This window comes from Merops nubicus, unplaced genomic scaffold (assembly GCF_000691845.1).
Source record: "Merops nubicus isolate BGI_N331 unplaced genomic scaffold, ASM69184v1 scaffold1692, whole genome shotgun sequence".
NCBI classification, from domain to species: Eukaryota; Metazoa; Chordata; class Aves; order Coraciiformes; family Meropidae; genus Merops; species Merops nubicus.
The window spans coordinates 102,934-129,202 of NW_008594041.1; the positions used below are offsets into that span (position 1 = coordinate 102,934).

Here is a 26,269-nt window from a genome sequence, read left to right on the forward strand (position 1 = left end):
CTGGTGGGTTGGACTTGATGATCTCCGGAGGTCCCTTCCAACCCCTAACATTCTGTGATTCTGTGATTTAGGCTTCTCTGAGGTTTTTTGTTTGTTTGTGGTTTTTTTGTTTGGTTTTGGTTTTGGTTTTGGTTTGGTTTTGGTTTTTTTTTGGAAGTGTGAAGCTTTGTCTCTCAGGAGTAAAGACACCATGTTATGGCACTCTCTCTTCCTAAACCTTACACTCCAGTAATCTGTGGGAGAATTATTTCAATCTCCTTTACTTTACAGACTGTGACCAAAAATAAAGAAAGATGAAATTTTAGAATAAGATCTTTCTGAAGCTCAGTTTTGCTTTATAATGAATTCTTTAAAATATTTTTTTCATTTAAAAATTAGATGGATTCCTTCTCTTATTACTTCTCTTATTGAAATGATGCTTTCAGAACAAATTCACAAGCAGCCTGAGAATTGCAGTTGAGAATTGCTCGCTAATTTTATTCAGAATGTTTTTTGGGCTCCAATGAATTTCTCAAAGAAGTTCATTTTACATTTCAAATTTGTAATAAGATTTAATTATTTTTAAAAAATAAAAATTGTAAAGAGTTTTCATACAGCCATTCTAGCTTTGTTCTTTTTTTCTAATTGAAATGAGAATGAGGAATCTCAAAGGAAGGTTTTTGGAGGCGTTTTGCAAGACGTGTGCTCTGAATTTGTGTTCCGTGAATGCTCGATAACCTCTGTCCATAGCACAGACTACACTCAATCCATACACGTGAAAGGTAATTAGGAAAGAGTAATGATAATGTGTATTATATTCTTTCCCTTAGGTCTGTTCTGAATATCAATTAAGCTAGCAACTGAACAGTAGTATATGCAGCTGCCTTTACCCAACTTTCTTCAAATTATTTTTTCAAGGTTCTAGATGTGCTTTGCTCTCTCTGTGTCTGTAATGGAGTTGCAGTTCGTGCCAATCAAAACTTGATCTGTGACAATCTGCTACCTAGAAGAGACTTACTTCTGCAAACACGTTTGATTAATGATGTCACAAGGTATACTGACATGTTTTATTGATATATTAGAAAAAAATTTAACTTACAAGTCTTCAATAATTAAAGGACATACAGTAACCTAAGAGATGTTCCACAGGTTTCAATATTGAGACACAGACCTTAGGAAGTGTTTATTTATCAACTTCTGAAAACCCCGTATTTATTAACGATTTGGGTAATTGTAATGAAAACTGCTCAAATAGAAATTGCTAATTAATAGTTGTGGCAGTTTAGCCCCAGGTGGGAGCCAGGCACCACATGGGCACTCGCCCACCCCCCAAACAGGAGGGAGAAAAGGGAGGAAAATACAAGCCCCTGTGGGTAGAGACAAAGAGAATTTCATATAACAACACAGAGGGAACAGTAAACAACAGCAGTAACAATATAGATAGCAATATATAACAAAGGATACAAGGGAAGTGATCAGCACCCTGTGTCCAGCCCAGCCCTTCTGCCACGGGCATGGGGTCCGCAGGGCAGGGAATAACCCCCCGGTTGCTCTGGCTGGCTGCCCCAGGTAGAGCTCCTGCCTGGCTCCAGGGGAAAACCAGACCTAGCCCAGCCCAGCCAGGACAATAGTAATGTCTGCACTGGAACTGAAAGATAAAAGTTGCTTGTTTTTCATTCTAAACAGGGCACAGCTTTATCAAATAATTACCATGGAGTATATAAATATATAAATACTGTGAAGTACTTGTGTGTTTTAAGATGGATTTGATTTCCTGACAACCTCACTTCTGTGGTTTTCTTTGGTTTTTTTTAGGAAGTGTTCTTGTTATTCCTCTTTTGACTATAAGTTTTTCAAAGTAGGAAACCTAAACCTTAGAAGATGATTCTACAGCAGCTTTATAAAGTCATAAAATGGGTCACTGTTTCAAGTATTATAAGCAAAATGTGGACATCTGTATTCTTACTGAATTTGCAACGGGAATTTGACTATTGCACAGCAATATAATTCAGATGTTGTGTTGTATGTTTACACTAACTGGCTTACATTTTCTTTCTTAGCATAAGGCCAAACATATTTCTGGGTGTTGCTGAGGGCTCTGCACAATACAAGAAGTGGTACTTTGAGTTAATAATTGATCAGGTTGATCCATTCTTGACGGCAGAACCCACCCATTTACGAGTTGGATGGGCCTCAACTTCAGGTTATGCCCCTTATCCCGGAGGTGGAGAAGGATGGGGAGGCAATGGTGTTGGTGATGACCTGTACTCCTATGGTTTTGATGGCCTTCATCTGTGGTCTGGTAAGTACTTTGTTCACTTCCACTTCTTCTTACATTTATTTAGGAGTTACCTAATGTAAGATTTTGTTGTAAATGACATTTTGTAATTTGTTTCACCAGAAATTTACCTTTCGATGTATCCTGTAAACATCTGTTAAAATTTGTTCAAATAACTTCAAAAAGACTTCAGTAACAGCACACTCCCTAGATCTGTCTTAATTTAATATCTGTCTCAAGTGTGTAGCCTTCCGTGAGCATTTTCAAGTTTATGGAAAAAAATAGACATTATTTCAGTCCTTGTGTGTACAATCTTTAATTTTGAAGTAGCAAGTTATTTTTCCTTCCAGTTTTCTCTTGCATACATAATGAATGGTGGCTATCTTCTGGCTTGCTCAATTTGTGACTTGTGCTTTTTTTACTGGATGCTATTCAAGGAAGGTAGGCAAAACTAAACTAATTTCTTAGTGCCTTAAAATGCCACATACAGCTAAGTACTCTTTACTTGCTCAGAAAAGGATAGTGTGGGGACATGCAATTAAAAGGTGTGTTGAAAATATAGCATATATAAAGAAACTGAATTTGATTTTATGGCCTTAATTCTAATCTTCCCTGATCTGGGTGTCTTTGACTTTTCAATTATATTATAATTGTTCTATCATAGTATTTTGTGTGTAAAATACCTCTGTGTGTACACACATTTTTGGGAATAGGCTGGGAGACATCTGTAATATACTCCATTAGAAATGGCTGAATAAATCATTAATACAAAATTAAACACTAATTGAACCTCAGGAATACAATGCTGGAAAGTCTCTTAAATCTCATCTCCTGCAGTAAGGGAAAATTCAGAGTACTTGAACTATCCTGAACATTTGACTCGACTTGTTCTTAAGAATTTCCAAACAAAGTATTTTGAAATAGTGCTTAACTTCTTAATTAAAATGTCATTAAAGTTAAAATACAGTGTTTTCATGGGAATTGTATTGAAAAGAATTCTGAGGCTATATTCCTTGGGTAAAAACACACTCCTATGCTCAAGTGTGGGGTTCTTTATGGAGGTTTGTTTGTTTGGGGTTTGTTTTTGTTTTTTTTTTTAAATGCAGTTATCTGGAAATGAGTATAGCTGGGTTACTTCACATACATTTATGTCTGGTTAATTGTTACTATAATTGCTGAGTTCTGTGCATGGCTGTAAGCTTCCAGCTTCCCAAGTAGGGAAAATGAAGCTCCTTCTGTTTAGTGTACAGCCATAGCTGATAAAGAAAACCCAGCCCACTAAGTTCCTGATCCATTTTTTGACACTCGGTATACAATTCTGCCTCTTGATACTGTAAACCTGGATATTGGTCATAATCACAGTTCCAGTAAAACTATAGAATGTTTTGGACTGGAAATGACCTTTAAAGATTATCTAGTCCAACCCCTGTGCCATAGGCAGGGACACCGCCTACCACATTGCTCAAAGTGCCACCCAGTGTAGCCTCGAACACTGCCAGCGATGGGGCATCCACAGCTTCTCTGGGGAGCTTGTTCCACTGTCTTACCACTGAACATTTACAGATATGTGAATCTGGTATTTCACAAATAACTAAAGAAAAAAAAACAACTGGATATATCAATGTTAGCTTTATAAGGAAGCCATCATTTACTGTGCCTCAGTACTCTTGCATCAGGCTATAGTGTGAACTTGTGTAATTTCAGCTGTGTGTGTTCCATCTTGTTGAGCAGTGTCAGAGGTTCTCAAGTGAATTTGAGACATATCAGTTTGAAGAATAGTGTTTCACTGTCTCTAAAAGCAGAAGCCTTCATAAAAAAGATGAAGCAAGATCGTGTCTTCATGACTACGAAAAAAACTTGGTGTGCTTAAGGAAATAATTTTGTTGTTAAGTCTGTGAGAGTCTGCTTAAAGCTTGTAAATACTGAATGCTTTTATTCTAGGTCGAGTACCCAGAGCTGTAGCATCTGTCAACCAGCATTTATTAACATCTGATGATGTGGTTAGCTGCTGCTTGGATTTAGGTGTACCCAGCATTTCATTCCGCATTAATGGACAGCCTGTGCAAGGAATGTTTGAGAACTTCAGTACAGAAGGGTTTTTCTTCCCTGTTGTAAGCTTATCAGCAGGTGTAAAGTAAGTACATCTTAATTTTAATAATTATTTCTGTTACTGTCTTGTCACATGAAATATTGTCCAAATTCATCTATGATTTGTTTTATTTTGTTGTTTCAGTTCTGTCCAACCAGCAGCTGGGAGGGAAGGAGGCAGGAAAGTACTGATTTGTTAAGTGATTATTTCATTTAAGGGTGAAATGTGAGCCTATTAGCAATTTGACCAAGTCACAGTGTCTGAAAATTATTATTTTATGTGTATTTGGTGACCTAAGGAAAATTAATTTTGTCTCATTACAATTATCAGTGAGAAAAAAAAGCACATTAGAGACACAGCACCACATCTGGCACTGATTAAAATTCTTACTGGCTTTCTCAGCAAGAATTAAGAAAACCTAAATGATCATGAAAATGGGTACTATCTTCACAGTAGGAAACACAAAGAACTGATGAGATTCAATTTTGGAATCTTGTTACCAATATTGCCATTTCTTATATGTTTTGTAGCTAAAGTACTGAGATTTAAACTTACCCTTTTCAGGCTCCTATTGGTGTCTTAACTTTAATTCATTGAAAAATCTTTCATAAATGTCAATTTTTTAAGGTGGCCAAAATTCTCGTGTTGAAATTACAAAGCCAACAAAAACCAAAATACTAGCTTTGACCAATTTCTGTTCAGTTCATCTTAGAGTATCTTTATTGCTGGTATTGAAAGGCAACAGTTTCAGGAAGGAAAGACAATAAGATAATTATCAGTAAGAAAGGAGAAAGATGAGAAAAGCTGGGATTTTTCTGTCGTTTGACAGAAAATTATGAAAAGTTATGAAAGTTACGAAAAAGTTATGAAAACTTTTCACTATGAAGAAGTGCTAATGATCTAGATGCTAAATTTAGAACAGATAATCAGGAACAGAGTAAGAAATTGTCATGACAGAGTGAAAAGATACAAAGGGCTATTTTTTATTTAAAGGACGATTTCTCTTTTAGATGAGAATTTATGAGAAATTGAAGGTTCAGTATGGCCAGAATAGACAGTATATAGCTTTAATAAGTGAAAGAAAGCTCAGCTTATAAATAGTTTATACATATAGGAATCAAGAAAAAAAGAAACCTTTGCTCCTCTAAGAAGAAGGAAATCAGATAACTAGTACTCTCTGGGCTTTTCATTCTGTGATCAACACAAATACTTTGAGCATGTCATGCATAAGAGAACCTCCCAGGTGAGAATACTAAGAAAGACCAGAGTAAAGGAGGCCTGGGAACATATTAATAAGTCAATTTTCATTTATTCTTAGGGAGTGACCCTAGTATGTAGCTGCATTAGTACAAGAGCTTTTGAAAATGTTCATTACTCTTTTCCTGTAAGAAATCTGCCAAACTGGTGTAGTTATTTTTCTTCATTCTTATTTGATGATGTTTGTGTATTTTGTGAGAGCATTCTCCCTTGTAATTAAGGGCAGCTGAAGACAGTAGCAGGTTATATATTGTCTTCTGTGTCTGTTATTGTCAGAAAAATATTACATGGGAATCCCAAGTTCATCAGTGGAGGAGTGTTCTACACTGGGCACAAACTCTTACATTTCTACTTCTGTTGTGGCTTATCTGCTTTTCCTCTGTTTTCTGTGACTCTCTCAGTCTCTGATTCTGGCACTGCTTCAGCATTCCATCATCAACTTTTCCTCTTGAAACCCTTGTCAGCACCTGCTTACTCACACCATTTTTATTTTTTTTTTTTTTTACTGTAGGCATTTTCTCCCTACCTATCAGTTGTTTTCCACAAGTGACTTGTGTGTATGTATGTTTTGTTTGAGAAAACTTCTGTGACTCAATTTTTATCCTCTTCTTGCATTATTAATGTCTTTTACTGTCAGTGAAATATGTTGACCTGATAGTTCTAGTATTTCTAGAAGTGTAAGTAATAAGTGGCTTCTTGAGATCACCTCAGTAAATATACACAACACAAAAAAGTATAGGGCTGTTTCCTACAAATAACAATTGTTTTTATTTTCTGTGGGTTTCCCTATTCCCTACATGAGGACTGAAGTGTGAAGCTGGATAGATTTTGTCTTTGTTGTTTTTCCCCAGTATATTCTTAAATTTATATGAAAAATATATATTTGAGGAGAATCTGGAAACTTCAGGGGTTTAACAAGAACCTTAGTTACACTTCTGAAACTCATTCCCACTTGTAGTATTTGGTATAATTTTCTTTGCTTGATGTATGTATTATGTTTGTAGTGGGGTTTTTCTACCATATCCTGTAGGGATTTTTCCCCATGTTCCAACTGTGTGCATGAGTACATTGAGAAGTTACTTTAGAACTTTTAAGTGCTATATAAATAGTTTTAAGAGTAATTATCCAGTTTAAATTAGATTTGTGTTTCCAAACAATTTAAATGTATTAAAAATTTCACAGTTTACAACCACCTGATTTTGAGCAAGAAAAACGTTTTTTAAAAATATGCTACTGCATTGAATAATGCGTTTTGCTTTGGCCAAACAAAAAAGTAGTGGGTAGGTGATGTTGTAATTGGTAATATCTGCTAGTATGAATTTTGCAAATGAAAAATACATTTTCATAAATGCTATTCAAACAAATGTGCATGTTTCTAAATGGTTCATTTATTATGTTAGTATATGCTGACTATTTAAAAGTATAATTTTCTTCATTTAAAATTGTAGAGTTCGTTTCTTATTGGGTGGACGTCATGGAGAATTTAAATTTCTGCCCCCTGCTGGCTATGCTCCCTGTTTTGAAGCATTGCTTCCAAAAGAGAAGATGAAACTGGAACCAGTGAAAGAATATAAGAGAGATTCTGATGGAGTGAGGGATTTGCTGGGTACAACACAGTTCCTCTCCCAAGCTTCCTTTATCCCTTGTCCAATAGACACCAGTCAGGTATGTTAAGTATGAAATAGTGGGACTGTAAAATATGTCTTAATAAAATTTAAATTCACAATATAAAAACTAAGCTAGTTTGCCCTCTCTCTTAGCAATTCATCATTTGTGTGTTGTGGTGTACTTAACTGAACTAGATTCATTCTAGTGAAGCTACTAGTTTTAGTAGACTTGAATCATCAAGGTGTGGTGACTGGAATCTTTTCTTATTTGTCCAATTGTTATGCTCTTTTCTTAGATTGCTCTTCCTTTTCATCTTGAAAAGATCAGGGACAAACTAGCTGAAAATATCCATGAACTGTGGGGAATGAATAAAATAGAACTGGGCTGGACATATGGCAAGGTATGTTTTAAATGACCTGTCTGGGTACAGTCAATTATATTCAGTTAAGTTTCCTACCAGAAAACCTGGACTTGGAAGTTGAGCAGAGTATTTTGTGGTCTCGACATTACTAACAACAGATGAACACATAAGCTGGCAGGAGGCAGTGGTACAAAGTAGTGATTAGTAAGCAAATTTGGCCTATAAATAAGGTACAAGTTTTAGCACTATAAGTAATTAACCATTTGAAAAATATCTTAAATGAGAAACATGCTAGCTGTATCAAGAAGGTATTCCACTGAAAATCATACCAATAGTGAGTAATCCTTCAACTCTTTGGTTACTTCAGTGCTGAGGATCAAAGAGACAACAAGCAAAAAGTCTGTTGTCAAAATTTATTGGTTATAGAGACAAGGCTTTGGAGACTTCTGTAAACATACGAATTCCTCAAAGCTCAAGTTTTTTTATTTAATTAGTAAGAGTTAAAACTTACCATTGTTACGATCCCTTAAAATGTGGTATGACCTAACAACTTGAAGAGAGTAAGGCATCTGCTCAACTTCATTTAAATGTGTATGACAAAGCATTCCTTCCCCAATGGATGTTACCAAACGAAAAACAGTTAAAAAGGTAGGTGAAGAATAGTAAATTAAATTCAACAATTATAATAAAATCGGTAACTTCCCCTAGTAATATAAAGTTCTAAAGGCTGTAATAGGCCTTGAATTTAGATTGTTTAATCCTGTTGCTTTTTAAATTTAGGTTTACTGGGATAGTGGTTCATGTGCCCAACACGACTGTATCATAGTTCGGAAGAATCTTATTCCTTCTCTTATATTCTTTTTGTTTATGGACTTGGTTTACCTTTTTGTTCGATAATTGTATCCTACTATCTGCTAAAATGTCATTGTTATTAAAATTCTGGGTTTTACTAACATTTTTAATATTTCTGAGCTTTGGCAATTGAAAAATGTTTTTGCATACGAAATGCCTCTTAGTTGCCATCAGGAAGAAGCACTTGGCATTGAGTGAAAGAGCTTGTTTAATTAAGTCAGATAAATATTCAAAGACTTCTGTCAATATCCAAAAAAGAATGCTCCGCTTTATTATTCCAGCAGAATCTCAGAAACATTATCAAGTGATTCTTGAAGGCTTTTGAATCAGAATATATACAATGAATCAGAGTGTGCTCTGTTGAGGATATAGCTCAGGCATTCAGCACAAATGTTCATTGAGTTTATAGGCTTACTTTCTTATGTTCTGTGTATTTATGCAGAACACATTAAATAGCTATATTTTTTCTGATTTTGTCGTTTATGGAGCAGTACTTAGTGTGCATTATAAATGAATCATGGGGAAGTTAATTTATATAATGATGAGTAACTCCTTAAGGAAAGAGAAATGGCATTATTTGCAATGTCTTTATTATTGCAAAGTATTAACTGAGTTTTTACTATGATTCTGGCCTGAATCTGGTATCAGGAAAGTACTCTTTTCTGTGGTTTTGTTACAGATACGGGATGATAATAAAAGGCATCATCCTTGTCTTGTGGAATTCTCAAAATTACCTGAGACAGAGAAGAATTATAATCTACAAATGTCAACTGAAACCCTCAAGTAAGCTGTAAATTTAAAAGAAAGTAAACTTTATTTTTTTAATTTTTATTCAAGCATTTCATACTGTTGTAAAATATAAAAATGTTAGAACATCTCGTTCAGAGTATGTTCTGCTAACTTGGCTGGAATACATTTTCAGGAACACATTCAGAGTGTTTTAGAAAAATCTTGGCTCTACAGCTATATGAATGAAAAAATAACACCAAATCCTGTTGCTTTTAATAGTGTCAGAACTTTCATGTCATCTATTTGTACACTTTTAGGTTTGAAGGGTTTATTAGCTGTTTTTGATAAGTTAAAATATTTGGATTTTGAAATGTCATTATTGTGAATTACTTTCCTGTTTTTTTTAATACCGTGTGTATTTATACTAAACCCAAAAGAAGTCTATAAAATGGATGAGCACTATAATGTTGTGTTTCACTGCTACTGTTTTTTTTTTTATGTTGGCAGAACCCTTCTGGCCCTTGGATGTCACATTGTTCATGCTCATCCAGCAGCTGAGGAAGATCTTAAAAAAGTAAAACTTCCTAAAAAGTATGTACCTTATGAAAACTATTACATATTATTTGTAACTACACGGTATTAATTAAATAAAAATATTCTAAGTTCATTTTAAAAATACTTGAAAAGAAACACATACCCGGATGGATTTATGGAGCACATGGTTGGTCCACTACCTTGCTTGTGATGATGGTTGACTGTGAATATTGGTGCGTTACATGCGTGACCTTGTGGAGCAATTCACAGATAAACAGTCATATGTTTAAACCACGTGCAATTATATCTGTCTTAGGTGGCCTTAGAATAGATACTCTGAAGTTAAAAGCAACATTTTAGTGCTTTTCTATCACATAGCAAAGAAAAGTACATCTGTATAATGCTAAATGAATCTACTTGAAAAAGGGTATACCATTTTCTTATCTAATTGCACCTGTCCTTCCCTTCCTTCCAAGAAATGATTTGTTCAACATACACATTTCCAGAAACGTTATTAATGCATTTATGTAAAGAAGAGAAAAAACAGAAAATTACTCTTATAATGTTGCACATTTTCGCATAAAATACTATCAGTTTTTTGCTATAACTTTTATTTGATAGTTAAACTATGGCAGTCAGAACTAAAGCAGTAGAATATTCTTTTTTATTTAATATCCTTAAGTCATCAGTAGTAATTGCCCCAAAAGTGGAAAAGATTAATCAAGGATTACATCTGTATTTTAGCCTTGTCTGTGAGGATTCTGTAGTCCTCCCAGGACAGATTAAAGCCCCGTCCTGCAATAAAACTTGAAGACAGAAACAGTAATTTGGATACTTGCCATTTCGCAACAGTTTATCAACCCACAAGATGTCAGTTTTTTTCTGGAAACAGCTTGATCCAGGCAAAACAAAGATATATTTTAAAGGGAGTACTAAAATCAGTAGTTTTATGGTATGGGAGATGGTAATTTCTTGGTCTAGTTGATGGCATTAATTTAAAAAAAAGGAAAACCAAACCTTTCCCAAGGTTTGTACTGCTGTGAGTCTATTGTAATACTACAGTTGAAGTCTATTGTCTTCAATAAAAAAACAAATCTTTGTTTCTGACTCTTGTTAAAGTGTTAGTGATAGTTGTAATATAACTTCAAGATATGCTGGGGAGATTTAGGTTGGCTCTTAGGAAAATGTTTTTCACTGGAGGGGTTATAGAGCTCTGGAACAGGCTGTCCAGGGAAGTGATGGAGTCGCTATTCCTGGAGGGATTCAAAAGACATAGATGTGGTACTGAAGGACATGGTTTAGTGGCGACCTGGCAGTGCTGGGTTAATGGCTGGACTTAATGACTTTAAAGAGCTCTTCCAATCAAAATGATTCTATGATTCTTTTAAAATTTAAATTTAAAAGACAATTTTAAATACCATCAGTGGGGTATCTTGACTCTCAGTTCTCATATGTTGGCTTACAGTTACATGATGTCAAATGGATATAAACCTGCCCCTCTTGATCTTTCTGAAGTGAAATTGTTACCTTCTCAAGAATTTCTAGTTGACAAACTAGCAGAAAATGCACATAATGTCTGGGCAAAAGACAGAATAAAGCAAGGATGGACCTATGGCATTCAGCAGGTAAGGACACCTTTAGATGCATTTGGAATAAGTAAAGAACATCAGAATTTGTTTTCTAAAACATCAGCTGGAAGTGTTAAGTAAGAGGATAATAACTGTCATGTTAGGTCTGGAAAAGTTAGAGCAGGTAGGGATCAGGAAAAGTAGCCTTGCCCATGCAAGTCAAAGTAGATTGGTAGTCCTGCATGGCTGCAGATGCAGGATGTGTGAGAATATATTTCCATATTTCTTTTTCATTCTTGTCTTCAGGTTTTTAATATCATGAACAACTGGGCTTGCATTCATAGAACTATTCTTCATCAATATTGTTTCTCTCCTGTAATCTTAACATTATTTCTGAGTACACTCTGTCTCTGTGATAAATATCTTTGTGATATTTAGGCACAGTTTTCATCTTGTTCACCTTTATAACCCCTTTTAGGATCTTAAGAACAAACGTAATCCACGGCTAGTGCCATATGCGTTATTAGACGAGCGTACTAAAAAATCAAACAGAGATAGCCTCCGTGAAGCTGTGAGGACATTTGCAGGCTATGGTTATAGTGTTGAACCACCTGACCAAGAGATGGGTATGTACTTCCAACAAGAATCGTGACTTTTTTTTTCCCTCCGTGCTGGAGAAAGAACTTAAAACACTGAATAGATAGGGAAAACATGTCATATGAATGTTATAATATGTGAATCAATAGTAGTGTATTTTTGTAGTGGACTTTACTGAAAGGTGCTAATATACTTTCTAAATTATGTAGATACATTCGTTTTGGTTGTAGTTAATGACATGATAATTCTAATTTCCATGATTGGAGAAAATCTGGAGTCTGAGTGGACATACTGGTTTTCATTTGGAAATAATGAAAGAAAGAAAATAATATAAGATTAATTTAAAGTATTTTTTTTACATGGTATGCAGATTTGGTTTGATTATTTCAAGTCAAACTCATTTCTTAAGAATTAGTCAGTACATCAAGTTTTATGATTTTTTTTTATGGAAATCGATGTTTCTTTGTATTTGCTATACCACTGCAATTTTTTGACAAAAAAACACACTGAAACAAAGCATTTAATATCATTAAAAAAAAAATAGTTTCAAATGTATTGACTTCCATAGGAAAGTATTTTCTTGTACTGTAATACTGCATTATTGCACTGGATTGTATTGCATGTAGTAATCTTACACTTTTGAGGTTTCCTGTAATCAGTTTTGTGCTGGAGGCTCTGCATTGATTGATACTTTGAAGTATTTTGATTTTAAATAGCAGGTAATCTCTCATCCTGTATAGAATTAGAACATGCTAGCCTCTCTATGCTGATTACTGTTCTCCTTTACTGTGAAGGTGCTTAAACACACAATGGTAGATAATGACTAGTTTCAGTGATAGAAAATACTGAAGGCAGATGAAACGCTGAACAGTGGCATTTTAGTTTCACTTAGTTATCAAAGGTGGATTTTTTCCCCTCTGTTTATATTTACAGCTGTCCAAACAGTGGAAAAAGTCAGCATCGACAAGATACGATTTTTCAGAGTAGAACGATCTTACGCGGTGAAGTCTGGAAAGTGGTACTTTGAATTTGAAGCTGTGACAGGTGGAGATATGCGTGTTGGCTGGGCCAGGCCAGGCTGCCGGCCTGACGTAGAGCTGGGAGCTGATGACCAGGCCTTTGTATTTGAAGGAAGCAAAGTCAGTACATCTCTTTTTCATTCTTCTTGAACTATGAACAGACTAGGCAGAAAATGACAGTATAGGTTTCCTCTGTATAATCCGGATCAACTCCTGGAATATTTTTGAAACATGTAAATATATATTTGAGTTCTTTTTTCATGCTGGAGAGTGTTTGCATTTCAGTTCTGGTGACTGAAATTATTCTAACAAAGGTGTGTTGGTTTGTATTTAACTTAATAGGATATACCAAACTGAGTAAGTCTGTCATAGGCACAAACAAAATACAGCATTCACTTCCTTTTTTTTTAATAAGTGGTGGTTTATGGAAATAAAACAAAGTTTCTTCAATGAGAACCACAGTTCTGTTTTCCCTTTTCTGTCTTCTCAGCTTTCTGCCCATTCTTTCTTCCCAGACTTGACTCCTAAAGAATGATAGTGACACTGCATGTGAGAAGTGGAATCTAGTGAACCATGGTTATCACCCAGGTTCTAAATTGCTGAAGTTAGGGTGCATTAGTTTCTCTGTGTGAAAAGACTAAAATAATAATTAAATTCATTACCTCAAAACCATTATTGATACTCTTTGCAAATTGCTTTGAGATCCTTGAAGTACAAATATCTATTTTTCATTTTTCTTTATTTTGTGATTTTTTTTAAAAAAAAAAAATTATCTTGGTGTTTATTCACTTGTTTGGGTTTCTTCGTTTTTTTTTTTCTGTTTAGGGCCAGCGTTGGCATCAAGGCAGTGGATTCTTTGGACGAAGCTGGCATCCAGGAGATGTGGTTGGTTGTATGATAAACTTGGATGACAAATCAATTATCTTTACTCTGAATGGAGAGTTGCTTATAACCAGTAAAGGTTCAGAACTTGCATTTGCTGACTTCAGCATAGAAAATGGTAATTTTCTTTTTATAGTTACAAAACAAACCCCAGAAAAAATAGTTTCTTATAACAGCCTAGTAAGCTGAGAAATCATATTTCACTGTTGTGAGCCTTCAGACTGTACTACACATTAACTTCATAATATTTCACTTAAGAGTGTTTATATCGCATAAATTGCTTTTCTTTTATTTCCTTTAATAACTAGTAGATATTAATGGGATTTCAGCAATCGGAATGGGTAAATTTTTTTCAAGACTTGCTAGGCTTACTCACAGGACTGAACTTCATCATTAACAGATGGTAATAATAAGCACCCTGAAAAATTCCCAAAAGCTGAAAATGTAGCCTCTGATTATCCCACTGGGGCACACATGTATTATGTTCTTGTCTATGAAGGACTAAATAAGTACTATGTGGTCAGAGGTTGCACCAAAAGAACAAGTATTTGCAACATAAGCTGAGTCTGATTTGGAATTATTTTTTTTTCCTCCATCCTATGCAGTCCTTATCTTCATTTCTCATTTTCCTCCTCTGTTTTTCACCTTTGCATTTATATCAGTAGTATATACACTACTGCATTGAAGGAGGCAGGGAATGTCATTGAACTGTTTGTTTTATTTTTCAGTTGACATTTTCTTTGGAAGTATATCTCCTCCAACCAGTAGTAGCTTCATACCTGTTAGTAATTGCCAGAAGACTTAACAGTTGCTCACTGTCCATCTTTGGTCTGACCTTGGTATGGCTTTTCTAATGGTAGAGAATGAGGGACTGGCTTAAAAGAGCTTCTCTGAAGGCTTGAAGTTGAGGTGTAGGAGAGAAAATTTCTCCCTTAGATGTTGAAGTGTTTGCTTTTCCCTGAAGTTGCTCCAAGTTTATTTCATGAGAGATGGAGAAATAATTCAACAGCCTTACACACCTTTCTGTTGACTGCTACAGTTACATGGAGACCAAAAAAGTTCAGTCATGAAAAATGCCAGCATTAAAGAAGTGTGTATTTGTCCACTATGAATGATGAAGGGATGAGGGTTTGCAACAAATTTATGGCTATTGAGATGACAAACTAAGTTTTAAACAGGTGCACTGAGATACCTGAACCTCATCTCAAAGTGCTTTTGAAACTTTGTTGCCCTCAGAAAGCACACTTACCATTTGTTAAAAACTTTGATCTAGCCAAGGCTGTGTCCAACTCATTGTACAAAGGTGGTGTTTTTCTTCGAATAAACGAATAAGTGACTTGCACAAATCTTGATTTTTCAAATCTGATTGTCCACAAAACTACCTGTTGTCATTTTTGGTTTGTTTTTCACACAAATCCACCGCTACTTACTAATAACGATTGCTAAACTGGTTTAATGTTCAAATGAACGGGGTAGTGTGTGTAATATTAATGAATTGCCAAAATCCTCAGGGGGTTTGGTAGCAATTTTATTGCACTTACACATTAGCATTTAAGGTGGCTTTAGCTCTTTGCTACTGTCATCGCCTCATGTGCATTACTTGCTGGAGCTAAAGTTTAGTTCACATCAGATGGATCAAAAAATAGGATGCTTGTGTTCCTAAAATAAATTACTGTTGGGTTTTTTGTTGTGTTGTTTTATTAGGTTTTGTTCCAATTTGTGCACTGGGTCTATCTCAGATTGGTCGTATGAACCTTGGAATGGATGCCAGTACATTCAAGTATTATACAATGTGTGGCCTTCAAGAAGGTTTTGAACCTTTTGCTGTCAACATGAACCGAGATGTTGCTATGTGGTTTAGTAAACGCTTACCAACATTTGTCAATGTGCCAAAAAATCATCCTCACATTGAGGTAACTTTACATGTTAGGGAGACACCTGTTTATCAACTGTTTGTTTAGCAAGCTGAGACATTAAACCCTTACTAATACTTACTGTCATCAAATACTTTGTCATATAAAGCTATTAAGTCACTCTTAGATAATTCCAGATGATCTTGTCTATCTCCAACTTCATCTACTGGTAGTATTACCATTCATATGTTTATACCTATCTGTTCTATTATATGTCTTACTAATTTATGTTGTAGTAGTTAGCTACTTAAAACATGTCAGTTGTGATTTCTTAGAACCACTTTTTATATTCCATCTTACATTCACTTTCTTTTTTTTAAAATCTTCTCCACTACATTTTTCTTAAATAAAAATTGTTCAGCTGAATTCAGCATCACTCAAGGTATTGGAAGTGTGAGCTAAACAGAGACTGATTTAGTCCACTTCAGGAATTCAAGCAAATCATTGTGGAATATATTAATATGGAACATTTTATACAAAACATATGGTATATTATTCTAGGCACTGTTATTCTAATACCATAGGGTAATTATTATATAGAGCAGATTAGTTAGGGAGTTGTCAAATTCCTCACTGCTCCATCTTAAGAATGAATGAAACAGATATCACTTAGCAATACCACAGGTACACTTAAATGTCTCTCAGATTACTCAAGTGGATTAAATCAGTCTCTGTTTAGCTCACATTTCCAATATCTTGAGTGACGCTGAATTCAGCTGAACAATTTTTATTTTTTACTATAATCCCTAGACCATTTACTTTAGTTTAGATGCTTAGCCTATTATTCTCTAATACTTGTCTTTGAACATCTCCTTCTTAAGCAAAATACACCTCATTGAACTTCAAGTAAATGTTTTCAGCATTTTTTCAGTTTATCAGGATTATTTCCACTGTATTCCTGTCTTTAAAAGTTTATTAAATGTTCCTATAACAGGGTTTAAAAGCATCCTCAGTTTTTCAGCACAAGGGAAAATAATAATATTGGACTCAGATTTCATAATGATCATCTGAAGGATTCTAATTGATATTTCTCCTCATTGTGTTAGAAAACTGATGATTCTTGTGAAGGGATTTTTCAATGCATGTGTACCTTAAATGAATTGATTTAATTAAATATATGCTGTGTGGAACATATTTAGAATAGTCAGGATATACTGAATCTCTTGCTTCCCTTTGTCTTCAGGCTAGATTCCCTGTCAAAGAGCAAGTTAGATAGTTTTGAAATCAATTATGTAAAATTTAAGTTGGTTCTTTCAGTTATCTCATCCTCCAGTTGCTTAATGAAAGTTGTCAGCATTTTTCCTGGAACAGTGTTATTTTGAAATTATTTCTATTATTTTTAGATATGGAGAATTGATGGAACCATCGAGAGTCCACCTCGGTTAAAAGTTACTCACAAAACATTTGGCACACAGAACAGCAACTCAGACATGATATATTGTCGTCTGAGCATGCCCATTGAGTTCCGCTCATCATTCAGCTTTGACATGGGTGTGGAAAATGCCTCATCTGATGTTTTCCAGAAAAGGTTAGGCTTGGCTTTAGATTTTCTATTTCATGTTCTCAGTGTAAATGTAATATGTTCTATTGTGCTTTATTATTGTACGCTGATGCTTGTTCCATACTTGGTTTTGCACTGAGCACACTTTAGCATAGAATGTTACTGCTACACAGCATGTTACCAAGATTTTTCTTTCTTGATGGTTTTAATAAATTTAAAACACAACTTTGTTGCAGAATGCTATATCCAGACAAGAGAGAATCAGTTCTGAAGAGGTGCATCTCAGAGTTTGTAGTTATTCATTGCTAAGCAGCTACTATCCCTTCGAAATCATTGGGATTGGCAGAGCTCTTCAGCCAGGCTGGAAAACCAGCTCAAAAGCTTTTGCCCACTGGATTAATGCTCATAGACATTATTGTTCAATAGCTTATTGTTACTGCAAAAATGAATAATCCATGCAAAAGAAAAAAATATATTGTGTGAGATTTTTAAAGAGACTAGGTACTACTGAGTTCATCATCTTCCAGCATTGCTTTCATCTTTAGTTAATTGCTGTAAATTTATCTCTTCTCTGCCCTAACAGCAATCATTTTGACTGTATATTTGTATCCTGTACAGTCTTTACAAACTTAATTTACTCATGCATACTAAGTACCCACCAAACATGAGTTAGCTTGTAAGTGCACTTAGTTTAAAAATTAATATTTTTTTTTACTACTTTTTTTTACCTAATTTACTGATGTTCCTCTATCTTTAGAAAACACAGCCAAGAAATTGCTGCTGCTCCTACTACAGTAAGTAAATATGTTGAGATGCATAGTTCTTCTTATTTTTGAAATGTATTTAGTCATGGCAGCATGTTCATTAGAAACTGATCTCTTGAAAGAAGCCTTTTTAATCATTTGCTTGGATATAACACTGTATATAAATAATAACGCTCAGAGCTGTGTGACTTGAGGCATATATTTCACTATCTTAAACAGCTGTTCTGTTTTTTTAAATTTATGAACATTTTAATAACTTAATAAGAGAATGTGAGTTACTGCGAAGTTTTGACAAAGTCTGATCTATAGGAGTTTTTTTTTTAAATCAATATTTGAGTATTCCTTGACAAAATAATTAAGATTTCTGTTAATAATATGTTTTTCTTCTCTTTTCAGTGTTTTTATTCACTACGAATATTTGCTGGCCAAGACCCATCCTCTGTCTGGGTTGGCTGGGTAACACCAGACTATCATTTTTATAGTGAGAATTTTGACCTCAATAAAAACTGTACAGTAACAGTTACTTTAGGTGATGAGAGAGGCAGAGTTCATGAAAGGTATGGATTTATTTATGACTTATTAAAGATTGTTTTTTAATATTATTGGTCAAAAGTGAATTCTTCACAAGCTTGATGATATTTGAAACATGAACTGAAGATTCTAAAACTAATGAGAAAATTGATTATGGAGTAGGAAAGTTCTGTGCGCATTCATATGTTTTACATAGACTTGTTAAAGTGAGTATATTTGTCATTATTATTCTGTTTATAAGAATGTTTTCTGATGCTTTTTTTCTTGTAACATCCATTTTTGGTCACTGAATGAACCTGTTTGTTTTAATGTATCCTAGTCAAGTTCAGTGTGACCTCTGATTTGTTTTCTTTGTTGTTCATGCTGTTCTTTCAGTGTGAAGCGCAGCAACTGCTACATGGTTTGGGGAGGTGATATAATTGCTAATTCCCAGAGATCAGGTCGCAGTAATGTTGATTTAGAAATCGGATGCTTTGTTGACCTGGCTACTGGAATGTTGTCATTCACAGCCAATGGAAAAGAGCTTGGCACTTGTTATCAGGTATTATCAGATTGTCAGGACGCTGCCTAGTAAGCTGGTTGGTTTGCTGCTATTATATAATTGCTTTTTCTTGTTCTGAAATCTAACGGAACACTATTTGTGTGACAGTAACATGTTTTCCTGTATTATCCTATTTTATCCCTCCTTCTGTCTCTCTCTCTCTATTTTTCTCTCTTTTGTAAGACTTCATTTTCCAGCTCCTCACAGTTGTTTCAAATGTTGAGCTTCTATTAGTAGATATGTTCAGAAAAATATTTTTTTCTCTCTCAGTTCTTGTGGTTCAAAATCTTGATTTATCACATTAATTATCCTTTAAAATATTTTTGTCAACCAAATCTGTTATACAATATAGGGGGAAAATTATTTAAATAAGCATAGGTCAAAATTACACTATATATATAGTGATTTTTGGTACGAATTGAGAAAATAAATTCAGTTTGTTATTACAAGGATTTGTAACATCTGCAGATACCTATGATTTGGAGATCTTGTGTTTTGATAAGTTCAACTATACATTAATAACCCAAAAGTAAATGGGGTGGGCCCTAAATGCAATAAATGTTCTCAAAATGTGGACTCATTATGTGAATGGATCAGTAGCTGACAGAAGTTTTTGACACCAGATTGATGAGATATGCTTTTAGTAAGATCAGTTGTCCACAGTAGAGCATCCACTGTGGAAAAGATTATCCAGTGTTGGAAGCAGTACAATACTTCCTTCTGTATCAACAAAAAAACCACAAATAAGTACTACGGATAAAACTGTAATGTCATTCAGCTACATTTAATGGAACTTTGTATACTGACTCCATTGAACATGAATGTGACAGGGTTGAATGCAGGCTGTAAGTGGGGCTGGGGGATGATCTAGCAGCTCTGATTTTAGTATATTTTGTAAGAGTGGTCAGAGACTTGAGTGCAATGCTGGAGGGGATATTAAATATCAACATCATGGGAAAACAGGAGAACCCATGCTTCACTGTTTTTTTAGCTAGATATAAATCAATATGACAGCTTCTGAAGAAAACACTGGAAATTTGTTGGTTGTTAGTTCGTTTTTTCATGTAACAGCGTTTACCCATTTTTCTAATTTTGCAAAGAATTCTAGGAAAACATAGCTGTAAAAGATGGCTGCAACTGCTTTTAGTGTAAAAAGTTCCTTCAGGTTTTTCCTCTGATGACTTGCAATTAATGCAAACATGTTCTTTGTACTAAATGTAAAATAATCTCAGAAAACACAATTATTTCTCATTTATTATTTACTTTTATTATTTCTCTATTTCTTCTCTTTTCCATGGAAAAAATACCTGGAGTTGCTTTTGGAAACATTTTTCAATAAACCTATTGAACCTATTGGCACGTGGCCTGTTAAAAACTGAGAACACCTAACGCTTCCTGTAGAGGTGTAATGATATATTCCTACAGGAGGGTTATGTTAGAGGGTGAAATATTCCTCAATTTTTTCTTATTTTGAAAGTAGTTAAAATAGTCTTATGTAGTTCTAATTATTTTTACCATAAAATAAAATCTTTAAAATATTTTAGTCCATCTAATCTCTCAAGCAAATTGCAGCACGATTAATATTCTAACCTTGTAACTGTTTCCACGTTTCAGTTTTCTTAACGGAAGTAAAGGCACAATATTTGTACACTCTTTTCATGTTAATAGGCCTACAGGTCAACATACTGAGAGGAAATGAATTTTGCTCTAGTTCTTGATATAACTGATATAGTCAGAAACAAGTTCCACTGTCTATAATAGAAAAATAAATGAAAGATAGTGTATACATATATTTTGAGATTTTGTCATTAATTGTCAAGTCAATGTTAAAAATATTCATAGCAGAAAGGAGATCTTAAATCTTGTTTTACAAGATATTTTATTTTATTCTGAGTTAGAAATGGTTTTCTAATGGTTTTAGGGAAGAAGTTCTTCACTAGCAGGGTGGTGAGACACTGGAACAGGTTGCTCAGGCAAGCCATGGATGCTTCATCACTGGGGTGTTCAAGATCAGGTTAGATGGGGTCTTGCATAACCTGGTCTAGTGGGAAGTGTCCCTGCCTGTGACAGGGGGATTGGCACTAGAGGATCTTTAAAAGTTCCTTCCAACCCTAACCATTCAATGATGCTGATCTTCAAACAAGATAAGAAATTACAAATTCAATTATTATTACTAGGAAATACCTATCTTTGGTCAGAGGCTGGGAGTTACACAGTCTCAGTCAGTTAAAAGACACATTTTATTAATACTGGTTTTCAACTCATGGCACCCTTTGTTTCTGTATTTGGGGTTGTGGAGGTTTTTCCTTGTCAAAAAGATTAAAATATTATTAATATTTTTTTCTATCCAAATAGTCATATTTCTGAAAAAAACTTTATTCTACATACTGATTTTTCACTATATGGTTTTATTTCATATTTTGTTTAAGTTATGTTGTGTTTTGGAGCTGTTTTCTTATCTAAAAGGATATGGATTTTTTAATTTCTTTTTTGTGGCTCTTAGTTCATTGTTTTGCAGTTCATCATAGTTTGCTGTCCTCAAAGTCAGGAGATGGACTCCTTCACAGCATGAGTGACTGTACTTTGTATGTGAAATGTATGTGCATCGTACACCAAATAAACAATGGTGTCATTAAAATATTTAATTGAACTCCCCTTTTTTCAGCCACCCTGGAGCACTGAAATCAATTTAATAATATACTATTCTATAGTATCTTTTTAATTTTTTTTTTTTTTTTTAATGGAGTAGGGGCAGGTGATCTTGTTGAGAATTTTTCAGAATAAATTATTACTAGTCTGACATATACTTTGAGTCCAACTGTAGTGGGAAAATGAGGGTAATGTAGCTGTTAAAAAAATCCCATACCCAACCAGACACTTTAAAACTGCAGCACTGTGATTCAAGTGGGATTCACTGTAAGTTTATAATACTGGGGACAAATGCTAAGCCTGGAAACAAAGATATCTTTGAAATCTTTAAGGAAATTATAGTCTTCTGTTTTTGGAGTGCAGATCAGAAATTCACTAATCTTAACAAAAAATAAAGATTTGCTCTTTCACCCTCTTATCCCCTCCTGGGTTCCCTCTCAGAAATTTGATTTTGAGCTTTTTTGCTAGTGAATAATTTTGGCAGCCATAAAATGTGAAAGAACATTAAAAGGTGTTTGGTAGTCTAAAAAGCTGTATTCTAATCTGTGTTGGGACTACTTTTCCTAGAACAAGAGCCAAAATGTGTAGTGATAAAGTGGCTGGGATTTTTAAGGAGCTGCTCTAGAATGAGGTGTTTGATTTGGGTATGTTTGAGAAGAATCAATATATGTAGTGTTACCAACTTCTTGTTAGAAGTGTTGAGAGCACATGAGGCAGCATAAGATGCAGACACATCTGCCTGAAAGTTAGGTGGGTCTGTAAATATAATTCAGCAATTGCTATACAATGCCTGCATTTTTTTGATCATGAAGTTTAAGCTATGTAGTATTTATTTGCTACTGTATTGTATTCTGGGAGGAGATTCTTGTTGCTTTTTCTGTTTTATAAATTCCTTTAAAATCTCCTTTCTCTTCTAGGTTGAACCAAACACAAAGCTCTTTCCAGCGACTTTTGTGCAGCCTACGAGCACTAACTTGATTCAGTTTGAACTTGGTAAATTAAAGGTACAAAGAATTTTCTGTAAAGGTGCTTTTTAAAATCAGTTTATTTCCATGGAAATTCCTGCTCAGCTGGATATGTTTAGGAAGATTCAATCAATGATGTGATTTTTTTTTTTGATTTGCACTTTTACTTCTGTAAATATAATTACTATAGGAAGTGAATTGTTCAACAAATCTAAACTGCATTTGTCAAACTAAAGTTAATTGGGGAAAACACCTTTGATGGTAGCTTTTTGTAATGGTTTTTGTTTATTGCAGTAACTCGAGTTCTTGTCTATCATTAATTTAGACTTCTTTTTGTTTTTATGTTTATTCATAATTAGATGTTAAAAAAACTATTGTTATACTTACCTGTTTCAGAATACCATGCCTTTATCAGCAGCAATTTTTAAAAGTGAAGAGAGAAATCCTATTCCTCAGTGTCCTCCTCGCCTTGATGTGCAAACAATTACGCCTGTTTTATGGAGCAGGATGCCAAATAGCTTTCTAAAAGTAGAAACTGAGCGTGTCAGTGAACGTCATGGTTGGGTTGTGCAGTGTTTGGAACCTCTGCAGATGATGGCACTTCATATCCCGGAAGAAAACAGGTATATTTGGAAGGAACCACAAGGACCTGATGTGGACAAACTTCATTGAAAGCTGATATCAGAGTATTGGTTAAACCTGCCTTGGAGAATATTTACACTAGAGTTGCTTAGAATTTCTGATGTTATTTGCTGTAATATCATATTCATGAAATTTAGGTAGAAAAATGAGGCTGGATGACATTTGAGTACATAAAACATGGTTGTTTGATTTTATTTAAATTATAAAACAGTATCTTTTAAATCTCTAGGTCTTTAAATGAAGATATTTTCTCAGCCTGACAAAAACCAAATATAAAGAACATGCACGTGCTATTTTGATTTTTTCTTTTTTTTTTTTTTATGAAAACATGTAATCTGTTCCTGTTTCATCTGCTCTGCATTTATATGAATTAAGATTTTTGTTTGTATTGACAAGACCCTGAGTTTCTTAGATTTTCATTAGGTTTTAGCTTCAGAATGAGGTAAAGTAAGTTGTAACCAAATACCATAACCAGTGACAATTCACACTATAAGCAAAAGCGTAGCAGAAAGGTAATTTAACTGCTGTACTTCTATCAGTTATTGTGGAGCTTTTTTAATAATTTGGTTTTATTTACTGTTAATAAAACTGAATTCAGGAAAAAAGTAAAAAATACTGTGTTCTGTGAAAAAAATGAAATGGTGATCCTCAATAAATATAAAAGCACTATTTAGTGACAGTATTAGTGCAAAATTTCAGTATGCCAATACATTCCTTTTAAAAACAAGCTCTAATTTACCTTAACTTCCAAAGAAACTTCTCTATGCTATGTTTTACTTTTTGTTTTTGAGTACTAAGTGTAACTAATTTCATCAAATTATTAGCACCATTTACTGTGGTTTAATGATGCACATATTAAGGTTACTCAGTATCAGCCTTAATGATAATGGTTTAAATTGGAGCTGACCAAAATGTGCAGAGATGATGAAACTTTTCCTTTACAAAATTGTTCTTCATTAAATTGACTGGTGTTCTTTCTTTTTTTCATAACAGATGTGTTGATATTTTGGAGCTATGTGAACAAGAAGACTTGATGAAGTTTCACTACCACACTTTAAAACTCTATAGCTCAGTTAGTGCTCTAGGTAACACTAGAGTTGCATATGCACTTTGTAGCCACGTGGACGTATCTCAGCTATTTTATACAATAGATAATCAATACTTACCTGGACTCCTGCGTTCTGGATTCTATGACTTGCTCATTAGTATTCATTTGGACCACGCCAAGCAAGCCAAGCTCATGATGAACAATGAATTTATCATTCCAGTAACAGATGAAACTCGAACTATTAAACTATATCCTGATGAAACAAAGAAGCACGGTTTACCTGGAGTAGGGCTTAGCACTTGTCTGAAACCAAGCTTTAACTTTTCTACTCCATGCTTTATTGTGACCAGTGAAGAGCGTACCACTTGATACTCTTAAATCCAAGGCCATAAGTATGCTAACAGAGGCAGTACAATGTAGTGGTACTCATATAAGAGACCCTGTTGGAGGACAGGTTGCATTCCAGTTTGTTCCTGTCCTTAAACTGATAGCAACATTGCTTATAATGGGGGTTTTTGATGATGATGATGTGAAGCAGGTGTTACTCCTCATTGATCCCACTGTTTTTGGAGAGCATAAGGAAGAAACAGAAGAGAGGACGGAGAAAGAAGTTGTTACACAAGTTGAAGAAAAAGCTGTAGAAGCTGGGGAGAAAGCAATAAAGGAAACAAAAGCTCCTGCAAAGGGCTTATTGCAGACAAGATTACCAGAATCTGTTAAACTTCAGGTGACCATTTAATATAAATGCATTACATATGTTCTACTACTGATGAAGGAAAGGTAGTGCTTTTTTCTGTTCTCAAGTTATAAGGTTTGAAGGTCATTATTCCACTTTGACTCACATTAATAACCAACTTTGATGATGATGCAATTCTTTCTATGTATATCTGCACTGAAAATAGATATGCAAATACTTCCTTATTTTATAGGTGTGTTTCAAAAGAGGGAGGGTTGGACCTGGTGATCTTTAAAGGACTGTTCCAGCCCAAACTATTCTGTTATTATGTTTTCTACATATTTTGAGTACACAGAGTGAAACTATGTGAATGCAATATAGTATTGTTGATCAGATAGTAGAACTCTATAATTGTCACCCTTACAACTTTAAAAGAAAAATATGGGGGAAAAAAAGGTGTCTCATTTTTACAGTCTGTTTCAGAGTCTAGTGTCTGCTGCAGTTCTTCCCCAATTAGTTTGTTAATGTGTTGAACTTAATTCTGTTTAACTGTTGAACTTAAATCTGCGTTTTTTTCTATCCTAGATGTGTCATTTGCTCAATTATTTCTGTGACTGTGAACTACAACATAGAGTGGAAGCTATTGTGTCATTTGCAGACCGTTATGTATCAAAATTGCAATATAATCAGAAATACAGGTACAATGAACTCATGCAAGCCTTGAACATGTCTGCTGCTTTGACTGCCAAGAAGACTAAAGAATTTCGGTCTCCCCCTCAAGAACAGGTAAAATTAAACAAATGTCTGGAGCTACAGATGAAAAAAAAAAAAAAATTCCTTGTGATGATAAAGTCCTGACTTCTAAACTACCACTGTAACTCCTGGAGAATGAAAACTGAATTTGAAATTCAATTTATTAAGATGCCATAAAATATTGACTGTCAGAATGCTTATACCTCTACTCCAAAATGCAAGCTCTAAAGCAAAGTTAGTGTAGAATTTCTGAAGTGTAGAAAAAAATATTACTACCCAATGCAAAGGTGCTGAAATTCAACCTGCTCTGCAAGTTAATGATAATTTGATCACTTTAGCTGCTAAAAATTGGCAAGAAGTTGGTCTTGTGTTAGCATCTGCATGATGGAAATAATCTAACACATAATATACAGCCATACTTTACATGATAATAATCAAATTTATAATCAAATCAACATAAAACAGATTTCCAATACAGCTTAAAGGAAACACTAAAACGATGGTACTTTGTGCAGGGGCTGAGGAGGGGCGAG

General features: G+C 34.4%; 1 protein-coding gene across 1 annotated transcript in view; it reads left to right on the forward strand.

The window, feature by feature from the left end:
* The window catches only part of LOC103768445 (ryanodine receptor 3-like), a gene marked incomplete at its 3' end in the record, with an annotated part of 119,186 nt that extends 93,417 nt beyond the window's left edge, over positions 1-25,769 (forward strand). The window contains 21 exon segments of the mRNA XM_008935588.1: positions 898-1,031; positions 2,040-2,281; positions 4,199-4,391; positions 7,052-7,268; positions 7,507-7,611; positions 9,104-9,207; positions 9,661-9,744; positions 11,153-11,312; positions 11,734-11,881; positions 12,786-12,991; positions 13,697-13,871; positions 15,458-15,666; positions 17,010-17,194; positions 17,925-17,961; positions 18,328-18,488; positions 18,838-19,003; positions 22,570-22,656; positions 23,014-23,240; positions 24,253-24,663; positions 24,665-25,034; positions 25,569-25,769. Of these exon segments, the coding sequence (XP_008933836.1) occupies positions 898-1,031; positions 2,040-2,281; positions 4,199-4,391; positions 7,052-7,268; positions 7,507-7,611; positions 9,104-9,207; positions 9,661-9,744; positions 11,153-11,312; positions 11,734-11,881; positions 12,786-12,991; positions 13,697-13,871; positions 15,458-15,666; positions 17,010-17,194; positions 17,925-17,961; positions 18,328-18,488; positions 18,838-19,003; positions 22,570-22,656; positions 23,014-23,240; positions 24,253-24,663; positions 24,665-25,034; positions 25,569-25,769 (3,822 nt within the window).
* Positions 25,770-26,269: the final 500 nt, after the last annotated feature.